This window comes from Myotis daubentonii, chromosome 11, assembly GCF_963259705.1.
Source record: "Myotis daubentonii chromosome 11, mMyoDau2.1, whole genome shotgun sequence".
NCBI classification, from domain to species: domain Eukaryota; kingdom Metazoa; phylum Chordata; class Mammalia; order Chiroptera; family Vespertilionidae; genus Myotis; species Myotis daubentonii.
In genome coordinates, this window is record NC_081850.1 from 55,536,480 (window position 1) to 55,550,785 (window position 14,306).

Here is a 14,306-nt window from a genome sequence, read left to right on the forward strand (position 1 = left end):
CCGTCCTGGCTCTGGCTCTAGCTCCACTCTTCGGGCTGGAGGAGGCCCCACCAGTCAGTCCTCACTGTCCTGTGGTCCCCAACCTCTCAGTGTATCACAATGCCCGTGCCCCACAATAGGCTCTGAGCGGGTTGAGCATCAGTGTTTTTGAAAAGCTGCTCAGAGGATGCTAGGAGGGACCAGGGACCAGGTCAGGTTACACAAGTGGGCAGAGGTGGAGGAGAGAAGTGGGCAGAGGTGGAGGAGAGAAGAAAAGTTGGAGAGAAGGAAGAGAAGGAAAATGAGGGAGGGGAGAGGAAGAGGAAGGGAGAGCATGGGCGCGTTGAAGGAGGATGAGGGGAGGAAGGGGAGTGGGTGAAGAGGGAAGACAGGAGGGCCCACTCATCTGGCAGCTCCTGTCTGCTCCGGGAGGTTTACCATTGGCTGAGGAGGGAACCTGACTTTCAAGGCTGCAGTCTCTCCTGGAGCTGGGCCTCCGCAGGCCTGAGCCCTCGGAGTGAGGGTTTCCTCATGGAAAGACCACCTGCCCGTAGTGGCACTGTACTCTGTGCCAGGCACCAGCTCGTCTCCCCCGTCACGGCCCTTAGGGCTACAGCACCCAGCTTGCTGGGGTACAGCCAGGACCCCCCAGTCCAACCTCACACCATCACACTTCACAGATCCTTCTGGTGACAAAAGGGCCTCAGCACAAGAAAAGTAGAGTGAAAAGGAGAAAGGCTGTCCAGCCCGTGTGGGGACCCGCAGGAGGCCTGGTGTCCTCGGGCCGCCTGCAGCCCGTGAATGTGGTGGGGAAGAGCCCTGCGCACCCTCCCCAGGGTCGTGTGGGGCACAGCGTGGGGGAACTGGGTGCCTGGTGTGCCAACCCATGTGCACACCTGTGGGGGACAGAGGGCCTGTCCCCGTGCCCAGCGATGGGCACGGTCTCCTTCCCCAGCCCTGGACAGGAGCCTCAGATCAGAGCTGGGCTTCCCTGTGAGAGCCCCGCACCCCCAGGCCTTCACACTGAAGCTTGAGGAGCCCGAGGCTGCCCGGAAACAGTCACAGGTTTTGCAGTCACTCGGCCTGGATGCCCTGCCTCGAGGGGACGGTGGGGCCTCTGACTGAGGAAGGGCTGGAAGAGCCCGGAACTGGAGCTGAGTCCCCACAGCCCTGACTTGGGGCAGCTGCAGCGACCCTCTCACTGCCTCGTCCTCACCCTCCAACCACCTCTTTCAGAGAGGAGGTGACTCTTCTTGCCCGGCCTACGAAGTTGGTGGTGGGAGATCGGGTCGGACAGCTGACCCAGGGCTCTCTGCCCAACACCACACCCAGTCCTCTTGCTGGTGGGCATGGGTTTTCCTTGGGACCACCCCTCCTCGGGCTGTGAACAGAAAGGAGAGCACAGATACCAGGCTCAGAAAATGGGTCCCGGCACAGGGAGGTGCTCTGGCCCAGGAAGACAGAAGCCCTAAATGCACAGGGCCCAGCTCCTCGGGAGCCCGACCAGCAGCCAGGGACGTCCGAGGCCGGGAAGGCCCGTGTGGTGGGCTCACCCAGGAACAGGTGGGGCTCACCCAGGAACAAGTGGCTACTGAGAATCGGGTAAATTCCAAAGCTTGTGAACTATCTCTCGTATTTACATGGTTTTATACAGAAGAACTTAGAGAATATTCACAGTTGCCTATAAAGACAGCACTCCTGTCCGCGTGCTAAAGTGCTCTGAGGAGGAAGTGAGGAAGGGGCAGCATCCTGGGCACCCAACCAGCACACAGAGTCCTGATGGGGTGACTGGAGCCCAGAAGCGGAAGGGCCTTGCCCAGCGTCACATGGGATGGGCTCCAGGGGCTGGACCACTGCTCCAAGGCCGCCCTCCTGTGGGCCTGCCAGTCAAGAATGGAAGGGCTTTGGGGAGCACAGGTGGCCCCGTCAGGCTTCCCCGTCACCCTCGTCCTCACTGGTGCAACCCTCGGGCACCACCGGGTCCTGGGCTGCCCGAGTCTCCAAGTACTCGGCCTTGAACTGCTCCAGCTCCCGCAGCTCCGCCTCCAGCCGCTCCCGGTGGACCGCTCGCAACTGCTGCAGCTGTTTCATAGGAAAGGGGTTCATGTCGTTGAAGGCGATGCTCATCAGCTTCCTGGGGGGAGAACACAGTCAGCCGAGAGCACAGTGTCCCAGGGCACCCGCACTCACCGTGCCTCCCCAGGCAGGCCTGCATCCACTCTGCCCTCATGGCTAGGGCCCCTGGCCCCTGCCCTTGGGGAGCTCACCTTTCAGGGAGGAAATGGTAAAGAAGAAGACAGTTTCGACTCCAAGTCATATGTACTGAGGCAGGAGGAAGCTTGGGGCTATGGGGGCTCTGACCCACTGAGGATAGGGTGGTCAGGGAAGGCTTCCTGGAGGAGGTGACATATGAGCAGGTGTGGTGGTGGGAGTGGTGGAGAGAGCAGGGGTGGGTTCTCACCGGCTGTTGAAAATGGTCTTGGTGAAGAAGCGCAGGTACTGGTAGATCTCCAGGCTGTCCTGTAACCTCAGGATCTCCTCCTCGGTGTACTTGAAAATAGCCAGGGCATAACGGAACACCACCTGGGGCCAGGTGGGGGCTCAGGAAGGGCATGGGGGGCCAGGGCAGGTTATCCCCAGAGGGAGAACACACACACCACGGTGGGAGGCCCTGCATAGGCTGCAGAGGTTGAGAGCTTGGAGGCGACGTGTGCAGGGAGGCCATGGGGAAGGGGAGCTTGGACTTTGGGGATTGGGGCCGAGTCCTGGCTCTACCCTGATGGGGGTAACACTGTCTTTCCATGGGGCACTAGCAGGAACTGATGAAATGGCAAATCCCAGGGTTCTGTGAACTGTGCAGTGCATATGTCATCAACCACCGTGTAGAAATGGGCGGATGGTGGGGGAGGGCCTGCCCAGGATCGCCCAAGAGCTGGGACCAGACCCAGTGCCAACCTCCCAATCCAGGGCTTGGTCCAGGGGAGCGAGGAGGGGCCCAGGTGACTGGAGTGGCCACGGACAGAATAGGGATGTGCCTCCTGGGTCATGCTCAGGCTTCCTCTCCGGGAAAGGAACCTCCAGCTTTAGGAAGCATCTTGGGAAGCAGAACGGCTCTCTCTCATGTGTGCGAAGCACATAATTTACAAAGCCAGGCTCCCAGCAGATGTCCTCAGCCTGAGAGGGTCACTGTCCACCCATTTTCCAGGGGCAGAATCGAGACCCAGGGGTGATGGTCCTGCCCAGGGCCCCTTGCTCACCCTACCTTGGTGCCTTCGTACAGGAAGGCGTCCCAGACCTGGAAGAGGATATTGCTGATGAGACTGTCGGCAAAGACCACGAGGAACCAGTTGAAGGTGATGAAGGAGAGGTCCACACGGAGCTGCCCCAGGTGGGCCATCAGCCTGGGCAGCTTCTCTGAGAGGAGGTCCTGGAGCACCCGCTGGTCCACCTGGCGGCCGACGAGGGGGCCTGTCAGGTGCTGCCCTGGGAAGGGGCTGCCTCCTTTCCCTCCTGCCCCCTCCCCCCCAGCCACACAGTCCTGGAGCCTCAGCGTGGGCCCCGCCCTGCCCCCAGGGGTGAGGGGGGTGTGGAGGGGCTCAGGCAGCCTGGCTGGGAAAAGGCACAGCAGCACTTCACTCACTGCTCCCAGGCTGCAGTGCGGGCTTGGCCATGGAGGTCTCTGTGGGATGGTAAGGTCATGGACAGTGGAGTTCTGGCCCCTTTATCCTCTGAACCTCAAGCCAAGCAGCTCAGCTTGTACCAGCTGATGCCACAGCTGCTTCTCTACACCCACTTGGGCCTGAGGCACAAGACACTCTAAGCACGTTTGGGGGGAGTCACACTGTCCTGCTGCCCTGGACATCAGTGGCTGCCAGTGGCCTCTCCGAGTAGTCACTGTCTTGCCTCCATCCTTGTTTTACGTGACCCTGTTGATTACTCCCAGCACTGGCTCCTTCCCAGGCTCTAGGACAGTGGTTCTCAACCTTGGCTGCACATTAGAATCACCTGGGAATCTTTTTTAAATCCTGATTTCTGGGCCTCAGATGAGCTCAGGTGATTCTAATGTGCAGCCAAGGTTGAGAACTACTGCTCTAGGACATGGTTCTTTTCTGGTTGACCTTCCACCTCCAAGACAGGCCCATTAAGCCTCCTGCTGCTCTTGTTTTCCTGTAACCCTGTTTCTCACCCCTCCCCTCCACGTAAGTCCTCTTCCAAGTGTTAGCTGTTGGCCATGGCTACACACGCCCCCCCCCCCGCCCCCCCTTCCTTCCTCTCCCAGGATCCCAGGTCCATCCACTGTGAAGGCCTAGAGTCCAGCTCAAAACCTAGGGTAATTCGCTCAATCTAAGATGCCACTGAACCTTCTGAAGGATGAACTGATATGATGTCTGAGATTTACTTCAAGGTCATCAAAGGACGAGTGGGTGGAGGTCTAGTGAAACAGCACTGGCCTATGGGAAAGGAGCCAGCTCCTGCCTTCCACCCTCTGTTGCCTCCAGCCTGGGCCACGGCCACCCTGGGACCACATGATGAGCGGGGGGATGAAGGCCCACGCCAGGATGGCAGAGCAGAGGGCCAGGAGGAGTCTTCAGCTTTGTCATTAGCTGAGAAGAATCCCCCTGTGAGCTGCAGTGAGCTGGGCTCTCCTGCCAAACATCCTCACCGGATTCACCGCCGACGTCTGATTGACCTTTCTACTCCACACCTGAATACCCACCCCTCCTGCGCGTCCTGCACCAGGTGGCTGTCCCAGAGGAGGAATTGGAGTTGGGCGATGGATCGTAGGAGGAAAACAGAACAGGAAGGACGGGCAGATAATGGTTTGGCAGGTTTGGGGCTGGGAGTGAGAAAGTTCCCTCTAGGTGGCCTCTCCCCACAAAACAGATGGTGCTGACACAGCAAGAACAGGGCAAGGGGTGAGGCGGGAGAGCAGGCGAGGTGGGAGAGTGGAGATGGGAGGCTTGAAATGGCTTCATTTACACCCCTCAACACCCAGGCAGTAGTGCTCCTCCCATTCAAAAGTGGACAAGCCGGGGGTCAGAGAGGTGATCTCACTTGCCAAGGCCACACAGCTGGACACTGGAGAGTGTGGCTCTCAGCTCCCTGGACTCCAGGCCCAGCCTGTGCTCAGCGGACAGTGAGGCGAGATGATGGAGGCAGCTGTGCTGCACGGTAGGGAAGGATGAGTGTGTGTGAAGAATCACCACCACCTCCATCCTCCCAAGCCCATCTTCCACCTTCCTGACCTCTATTTTGAAATGTTTTACTGGCAAATAGCAAGTGACACTAGATTTTCTTCTCTGCTCCTCAGAAAACCAACCATTTCTAATGTCACCACTGGAATAACAACTGTCTTCTGTGGGCAGGGACTCCACAATTCTAAAGGTCATCAGCTCACCAGCACTTCCTAGCAGTCCCAGTGAGGGGCTACTGGCCCACTGTACAGAGGGGTAAATAGAGGCCTGAGAGATTCCTGACTTCTGAGACTCACTGGCTTGTAGGAACAGCTCGGGCGGACCTGCATAACTCCTAAGCCCCTCCCTGCCTTGCTTACCTGGGACGCTGTCAGCGTCTTGCTGTAGTAATCAGCTGGCATGATGGTCTCCACGATGGCCACCAGGCACCAGAAGGCACTCTCCTCTTCACCCAGGACCAGCAGAGCGATGGCTGCCAGCCTGTGTGGGAGGGAAGGAGGCCAGGGGTGATAGAGGTGGCTCCCTGGGTCCCAGGAGGAAGTCCCGCCCCACCCCACTCCCTAGCCGGGCTGCTGTTTTTGGCACCTGGGGTGAGACAAACATGCTTTTGGGGAGTACTACATCGGGTACTTCCACAGCAAGGGGGATCAGCTTAGAGCAGGAGCTGTGAAGTCTGGTTGCCTGGGTGTGAATCCTGGTCCTGCCACTTCCTTGCTGGGTGACCCTACGCAAGTTACATAACTTCTCTGAGCCTCAGCAGCCTCCTAATAATCACAGGACTGTTAGGAGGATAAACACAATGAACACATGGTAAATGCCCAGCACAGTGCCTGACACGTGGTGAGTGCTTTCTTTATAACTGTTAACTATCCTTATCTTTAAAAAAAACACACACATTTTTATAGATTTCAGAGAGAAAGGGAGAGGGAGAGAGAGAAACATCAATGATGAGAGAGAATCATTGATTGGCTGCCTCCTGCACGCCCACACTGGGGATCAAGCCCACAACCCGGGCATGTGCCCTCTCAGAGATGGGGAGGGTAGTGGTGGGTTCAGAGGTCATATGGGATAGCAAATGTACACTACCCTGGCCACCACTCCCTTTGACTATGCCCAGGGCAGACATAACTAACTGGTCATGGCACTCTTCCCACTGAGTGTGGAGGCTGCCTCAGAACTCTCACAGACAAGGCTCCAGGCAGCGACGTCCTACCAATCTAGATAAATTCATTGCCGACACCATAAGACCGAGGCCCAGGAAGCAAAAGTAATCTGCTCAGGGTCACACGGTCAGTTGGAAGCAGAGGGGAAAGAGAACCCAGGGCTCCCCAAGTCCATGCCGGTGTTCTTGCCACCTCACCCATTCATTAGAGCCTGGATGTGCTCAGTCCTGGAGCTGGCTGCCAGCATCGACTTAGATTGCTGCACATTAAAAGGTCAGGGATGAGAGGCTACTGCTATCAACTAGGGCCTATGAACTGCTCAGGGCTGCAGCCAGACCTAAGGCATTTAGAGCCCAGTGGGTCTGCAAAGAAGGTAGTATGGTAATGGGGGGTGGGGGAAGAATGGGACACAATTTTTAGCACTCTGCTTATAGTTTAAAGGGAAATGGCTTTAAAATGTTTGCTCTAAATTAGCACTAAATCATTATCATATCTATCACCCTCTAAACAGGCAGGATTTGTTGCATACACTAGTAAGCAGTGTCTGTCCTCCACAGGATACACAGTTCCCACGGTGACCACTAGATGGCGGCACTCAACAAGTGAAAGGGTTTGAAGAATAAGCACCACCCTCTACATTAAAACAGGTTCTACTACGATTAACTTCCTATTTAAAGCAGTCACATGGATATTTTTCTAAATACCAATAATCATTTTAAAAAAAAAGCATTCAGAGAAAGAAGTAAAGAAATACTGTGTGTGTGTCACCCCTCTCTGGGCCTCAGTTGCTCCTGTGTACCCCTCCCCCCACTTTTCACACAGGGAGAAGCATCTTTCCTTGTGACTTCCCTGTAACCCCTTTCTGCTATAGGAGTTTGCCTGCCTCTTCAAGCACCGACGATCTGTTCTGCGTTTAACTCAGAATTCCCAGTAATTGTACATGTATATACTCAATTTAGACTGGAAATAAAGTATCAGAAATATCTACCCATGGGAACCATTTGCACGTGAGTAGGGACAGTCTCAGTGTTTAATCTGTGTTGAATAAATGTCACACCAACTATCGGAAAAAAGAGCAGAATGGCTTATGTAAATTTTGCTTGTGCATGTATGTTTCAAGTGAGTCAAAACTTGCTTTGGGAACTATCTGAGAGTGTGCAACTTCTCCTGAGATGACTGGGGGCATCCATGAGAGCCCCCACAGTACTGAGGGGGCAGCCCTACCGAGGCACCCACCTCCACCCCCGATCTGCGTATTGGTATAAGGAGAAATGAATCCAGGCTGGGCCCATCGGATTCCTTCCTTTGGGAATTTATATCTGGGACAGGAGGGCATGGACAGAAGGGAGACCCATTGAAAGGCTCTAGGCTCAGGGCCTGAGGTCTCCATTCCGACAGCCTCCACAGGCCCTAAATGTCCACGGAATGATGGACAGAGAGGCTGGTCTACTGAGAGAGAAGGAAGCAGAAATGTGGAACAAGAAGCCACAGACCACGCAGCCCCACGGGGCACTGCAGGGCAGTACTCTCTCAGCTGCACCATCACAGGGACCCGGTCCCCATAGAATGCGGGGTGAATGATGCCCCCTGGGGCTGTGCAGTTGCCTCGGCTTCCAATGCCATGGGGTCTGTAGCTCTAGTTTCTTTTCCTGGCTTGTGTGAGGTTCCCTGTAACATTTGCAGATTCTCTTTTCCTTTGGCTCTGCTGAGTGGGTTTTGTTTGAAGCAAATGATCCCTGACCCAGACAGTTCCACAAGCTGTGAGCTGTGTTTGCACAACACAACTCCAGGGGACTGGTCATGCTTTCCCTGGGGTGGCACTCCCTGAGCACAAACCGAAGCAGAGCGCCTGGGATGAGGAGCCCCGAGCTCTGGCCCTCTGTCCTGAATGTGTCCTTTCACTGCTTGTCCCCATCTGTACAGCGGGGATCATATCAAGCCTCCTGGGCTCACCTCTCCGGGTTCTGGGAGGCTCCAAAGAGACAGGGGGCTGCTCTGAAGGACAAAGGCTCTGTCCTCACTGGGGCCTTGGGGCTCACCTGTTCAGGCCCTGGCAGTAGCCGATGGAGGGGTTCTGCCAGGAGAAAGCCAACAGCACCCGGCGGAGCTTGTCAGGGAAGCTGGAGGTGGGACAGGTGAAGTGCTTGTTGTTGGTGAAGGTACGGTTCAGGTCCAGCTCGATCTGGCGGGCAGCAGGGTGCTTGCAGGTCTGGCTCCGGCTCAGCAGCTCCTGGTAGCGGCCAGGGGCCTGCAGGTGCTGCACGCGGCGGTGAATCAGCCACCTCCAGACTCGAGGCCGGTGCTCCCGGGACACACCCATCCGCAGCAGCTGCTTGAGCTCCACGGAGGGTGCGAGCTCACCCAGGGCAGCCCAGCGCTCTCGCAGGGGGCGCTCCATAGCCTCGTGGGCCAGCAGGTGGTGGGAGTGCACCTCCAGTGCCTGGATCTTGGCCAGCAGCTTCAGGTCTTCCACCTCGTAGTTGGGCACCGTCTGGAAGCCATACTCATCATACTCGCTGCCAGGAAAAGCCCATGTTAGCAACCCCTTGCAGATCCCTTCCCCAGATAAGGGGCAATGGGGGAGGGGTACACCCTGGGCAAGGCTCCTGCCTGTGTTTCACTTCTGGTTAGTTTATTACTTCATGTTGCCTTCGGCCCAAGGAGTCTTGCACTGTCAATATAGAACCCCACTTCCACAGCCAGTAAGCCCCAAATGGATGGGGCAGAGACAGCATCAACGCTAACCAGAGGTGGGAGGGCTGGGGATCCATTCCAGATGGCCGTTCACTTATTCACCATTTGCCCTTGTGTGGGCTCTGCACATGCTATCTTATTGAACCCTAGTACTCTTGCAACCAGGGTCATACACACATGTGTGGAGGCTACACATGAGGCTCTGAGAGGTAAAGTGACTTGTCTAAGGTCACACAGTGAGAGACCCAAGTGTGGCTCCAAGACCGGAGCTCCCAGCCACAGTGCCGCCTGTTACATTTAACTGTCCTTGTCCATTGGGCTCAGGGGAGGCAGCTGGCTTATCCCTTCTCCTCCCCTTTCAGACAAACCTCTGGGGGGCATCCTGGGAAAGTGGAAAAAAACACACGGAGCTCTGGAGGCAGACCCAGGTCAGCTGCATTAATGTGCTGTGTGACCTTGGCAAGGGGCTGTCTGCTCTGAGCCTGCACTGCCTCAGCTGTAAAACCGGCCCATCCCAACCACGTGCTCATTTATCTGAAGATGCGAGGAGGTAAGAAATGTGCACTGCCACGCACAGTCAGCAGGGCAGCCGGGACCCCCAGGCCACCCCAGCCAGCCCTGGCCTGGCCACCGCTGGACTCACCTGATGGGGCTCAGCTCAACATTGTCAGCAGAGGCCTCGCTGGCTTCCCACTGCAGCGCCTCCTGGATGAGTTGCCTGAGCAGCTCTGCGCACTCGCTGCCCTGGTTCCCCATAGCCTCCTGCAGCCTCCGCAGCCCTGCCAGGTACTTGCTCTCCACCTGGCAGTTCTTGGCTTGGAGGTAGGCACACTGTGGGGGGTGGGGTGGAGGTGGGGGCTGGTCAGGCCACTTGGTTGGGCTTGGCTTGCCCCAGAGGCCTGAGGCCCGAAGAGCTTTAGGCAGCACACCCTTCTCCCAGCTCTCATCTCCCCTCCCTTCCCCTTCCTACCCCCAGCCCTTCATATAGGGAAGGGAGATGGGCTCTGAATCCAAGGCAGGAAAGACTCCAGGAAAGGGAGAACTGGCCCAGGGCAGGAGCTGGATTCAGCAGAAGGAGGGGAGGGGTGGGTAGAGACGGCAGATTCTTGTATGGCTTGCGGTCCTGTTCTGGTTCAGCTACTGCTGGCTGGGTGGCCTATGGCAAGTTAACTTCTCTGTGCCTTCACTTCATCTGAGCAGTAGGGATGACACAAATCTGCCTCAGTATTGTGGTGAGGCTTTGAGGGCACCAGGCCTAGAGCAGGCTGCCTGCACTGAGCTGTAGGTGTATCACCGAGCAGTGCCCGGGGGATGGACAGGGAGCTCTGGACACTGCTCCTGTGCCTTCTGCTGCCACCACATAGGCTCTTCCTGCCCCTCCAACACACCACCTCTCTCCCACCTCATGGGACACACACTGCACACCCTTCCTTTGCTGCCTTTCCCTCTGTACCTGTGAGATCAGAAATGGCAATCAGAGCACAATTTGAGGGAGAGTAGACAGGTAATGAGGAGGGAGGGAGAGTAGACAGGTAATGAGGAGGGAGGGAGAGTAGACAGGTAATGAGGAGGGAGAGTAGACAGGTAATGAGGAGGGAGGGAGAGTAGACAGGTAATGAGGAGGGAGGGAGAGTAGACAGGTAATGAGGAGGGAGGGAGTTGCGTGAGATGGTGGAGACAGAAAGGGTGGCGGGAAGAGAGATAGCCAGAAGAGGGGTCCCACCTCTCACCTTCATCAGGAGGGTCCTCTCCTTCTCAGCCACCTTTCTCCAGATCTTTGTCACCTGGTGGATCTCGGAATTGAGGAAGCGGTTCTGGGTCTGGTACGCTTCCATGTCATCCTGAAGAAGAGGGCAAAGCAGCTAAGGACTCGCACTGTAAACATCCCCCTGGGTCTCACCCTCAAATGAGCCGCCAACACTTCCTTTCTGTAGAAATTTCCAATAATGCAACAGAAAAGGAAATCTGAAATAAAACAAAATTGCTGATAGCCCCTGAACAGGACCGCAGGCCATATAAGAGCCTGTGCCGTCGCTGCCCACCCCTTTCTGCTGAATCCAGCCCCAACCCTGGGCTGGTTTTCTCTTTCTTGGAGCCCTTGGATTCAGAGCCCATCTCCATTCCCTATATGAAGGCCTGGGGGTGGGGTGGGGAGGAGAGATGAGAGCTGGGAGAAGGGTAATGTTTGTTTCTAAAATGAGCCTATTTTGTCATATATTTGCAATTATACTGAACAGTTTTGGGTGAAGAATTTTTTTTACTTAGTGTCACTTTGTAAGTACTTTTCTATGTTGCTACAGAAACTTCCCAGTGATCATTTTTGATGTCAGATGACTATTCTATTGGGTGAATTTACCATAACTTAGTTATAATCTTTCTCCTGTTGTTTTTGATTATGAATACAGCGGTGATGCACCTCTCTGAGCCAGGCTATCCAGTGGGTGTGCAAGGAGAAGCTGGCCAGGCACTGAGAGGTTCAAGTGGGAGCCGGCACCCCAGGAAGGAGCAGCCACAGCCATGGCTCTCAGCCTTTATTCTGCTTGGACATTGCAGGAGCAATGGACAACACACTCTCACAGCATGCCCAGCCATTCCAGGGCATTTACAAGCTGACACCAACCCTTCTCTCCCACCCAGAACCAGGTACCGGCTGTAGGTGAGTGAGAGACACTATTGCAGGGATGACCCTGGATAGGTCCTGACTTATCTGGAAACTAAGAACATCACACGGAGCCTGTGGCGTTTCCTTACCAGGAAAGGCCAACTGTGCACAGCTCATAGGCAATCCTGACCTTTCCTGGGCGGCTCTTCATTCTGGCCAAGAACCCTCCCAGCCCAGAAACTCAATTTGTTGTGCAGGGTCTGCCGCCTTCCGCCTAGAAGTTACACAGTGGGAGGGCCACCTGTTCCCAGGGCTCCTGAGCGGGAAATACATGCCCTGGGCGGACTTCATCCGGTGGCCTGTGCTCACCACTCTGTTGGGGCTCTTTGTGCTGTCCCCAACCCCGGCCGCCCCCTGCTTTCACTCTGCTCTCTCCTCCTGGCCAGGACTTCCTCTTCCCAGCCAACTGTGTCCCTGTCCTAGATCAAAATCTAGGCCCCTTCTTTTGGAAATGCTGCTGGGGTCACTGGCTGCTCTTCTGGGCAAGTGTCTGCCTGCTTCCCCTTCATGACCCCACTTCCATATCCTGTGTGGTAGGGACAGTGAGACTGATGCAAACCTCCCTGTCTGCTGCATGACGACCACGCCCTGCTCCCAGGACAGTCTTACACTTCAGTGTCTAGAGCAGTGGTTCTCAACCTTCCTAATGCCGCCACCCTTTAATACAGTTCCTCATGTTGTGGTGACCCCCAACCATAAAATTATTTTCATTGCTACTTCATAACTATAATTTTGCTGCTGTCATGAATTGTAATGTAAATATCTGATATGCAGGATATATTTTCATTGTTACAAATTGAACATAATTAAAGCATAGTGATTAATCACAAAAACAATAGGTAATTATATATGTGTTTTCCAATGATCTTAAGCGGCCCCTGTGAAAGGGTTGTTCGACCCCCAAAGGGGTTGCGGCCCACAGGTTGAGAACAGCTGGTCTATAGAGTCAGAGACTCATGGACACAGGCTATGCAGGCTCCCTGCGCCATCACCTCCCCACCCCCATACTGAGCATGTTATCTCATATAATCCTCCCAGCAGCTCAGAAAATAGCACAGTCCTAGCCAGTTTCTCTCAGTGGGTAGAGTGTCGTTTTGGAAACCAAAGGGTCCCGGGTTCGATTCCAGTCAAGGGCATGTACCTTGGTTGTAGGCTCCTCCCCTGCCCGGGCCCTGGTCAGAGCTCTTGCAGGAGGCAACCAATAATGTGTTTCTCTCACATCAGTGTTTCTCTCTATCTTTCCCTATCTCTTCCCCACTCCCTAAAAATCAATAGAAAAATATCCTCAGGTGAGGATTAACAGAAAAAAAGAAAATAGCACGGATGAGGTCTCCGAGGCTCTGAAAGGAGGAGTTGGTTGCCGGAGGTCACAGAGTTGGTACAAGGCAGGGTGTGACTAAGCCCAGGTCTGTCTGATTCTAAAGCCAAGTCCTAACCATTGCACTTAGCTCCCTCCCCACTGGAATCCATCTGGAAATCAAAAGTCTAGTCCTACCCTCCAAGGCTGTCCTTGGTATTCTTCTGGCTGAATGCACGCAGGTTGGTCTGACCTCTCCTAGCTGGTGGTATGACAACAATGTGACAATGACGCAGGTGCTGCCCGAGTTCAGTGCTGCTTGGCGGCCAGGACATGGACTCTAGGGCCACACTACTTGGATACAAATTCTGCCTTCACGACTGAGCCTGGGACAAGTTACTCACTCTTTCTTTTATTTTTATCTTTTGTTAATCTTCACCCGAGGATATTTTTCCATTCATCTTTAGAAAGAGTGGAAGAGAGGGAGGGACAGAGAAACATCGATGTGAGAGACACAGCAATTGGTTGCCTCCTGCATGCACCCCGACTGGGGCCAGGGATCGAAGCTGCAACCCATGCATGTGCCCTTGACTGAGAATCAGACCTGAGACCCTTTGGTGCAAGGATGGCATGGGGCAAGTGCAATGCATGTGCCATCTCCCTCTTGGAGTTCTCACCTCTCTGAGGGTGACCTGTACCCACTGCACTCCCCTCCATTTGTTGAGAGAAGATCTCTGGCTGCTGCTACTGTGGATCCTTCCCAAGTGCCTGGGAAAATGAGACTCCAGGCAAGAGAGAAGAACCGCCAACCACCTGAGTTCCTACTAAGTGCCAGGCCCATTCTCCGCACATTCATTATTGCACATGATTTCATCTTGACCACAGCGCTGTGGGCTAAGTATTGAAGTGCTAACATTCTCCCTTTACAGATGAGGAAACAAGCACAGAGAGGTAAGTTCTCAGTCATGCAGATGGGACAAAGGGAGGCAGGACAAACCTAGGTGTGTTTGGTCCACCATAGGAACCGAAAGTTACTGCCTGGTGAAAGGACACTGGAGTCTGCTGCTGGAGTGTGCTCTGCACCACCACCTGGTCCTGCCTCCTGTTCCCATCCCTCTTTCCTCATCCCAGGCGCAGGGACATGCTGCGTCGGGTAGAGAGGGAGGGCAGGGTTGAGCACCCCTGGAACAGCTGTGGGTGTGGGGTGGAGTGTTCCCATTCAGCTCATCGCCCTTCCCTGGAGTGTTCTTCTTGGCTCAGAACTGCAGGGAGGAAACAGAGATCTCAGAGGAGAGAAAAGCCACATGACAGTCACC

At 55.2% G+C, this 14,306-nt stretch overlaps 1 protein-coding gene across 5 annotated transcripts in view; it reads right to left on the reverse strand.

The window, feature by feature from the left end:
• Window positions 1-1,609: 1,609 nt before the first annotated feature.
• TBC1D2 (TBC1 domain family member 2) overlaps window positions 1,610-14,306 on the reverse strand; it is a 41,218-nt gene continuing 28,521 nt past the window's right edge. For 2 of the 5 annotated variants that reach the window (XM_059657458.1, XM_059657462.1), the window contains 7 exons: window positions 10,762-10,872; window positions 9,675-9,862; window positions 8,377-8,853; window positions 5,534-5,654; window positions 3,242-3,427; window positions 2,441-2,659; window positions 1,610-2,113 (listed from right to left, as the gene is read on the reverse strand). In XM_059657458.1, coding sequence (XP_059513441.1) covers window positions 1,931-2,113; window positions 2,441-2,659; window positions 3,242-3,427; window positions 5,534-5,654; window positions 8,377-8,853; window positions 9,675-9,862; window positions 10,762-10,872 — 1,485 coding nt within the window. In that variant the 3' untranslated portion in view covers window positions 1,610-1,930. The remainder of the gene's footprint in view (window positions 2,114-2,440; window positions 2,660-3,241; window positions 3,428-5,533; window positions 5,655-8,376; window positions 8,854-9,674; window positions 9,863-10,761; window positions 10,873-14,306) is intronic. The other 3 variants (XM_059657460.1, XM_059657463.1, XM_059657461.1) reach the window with 3 other exon arrangements.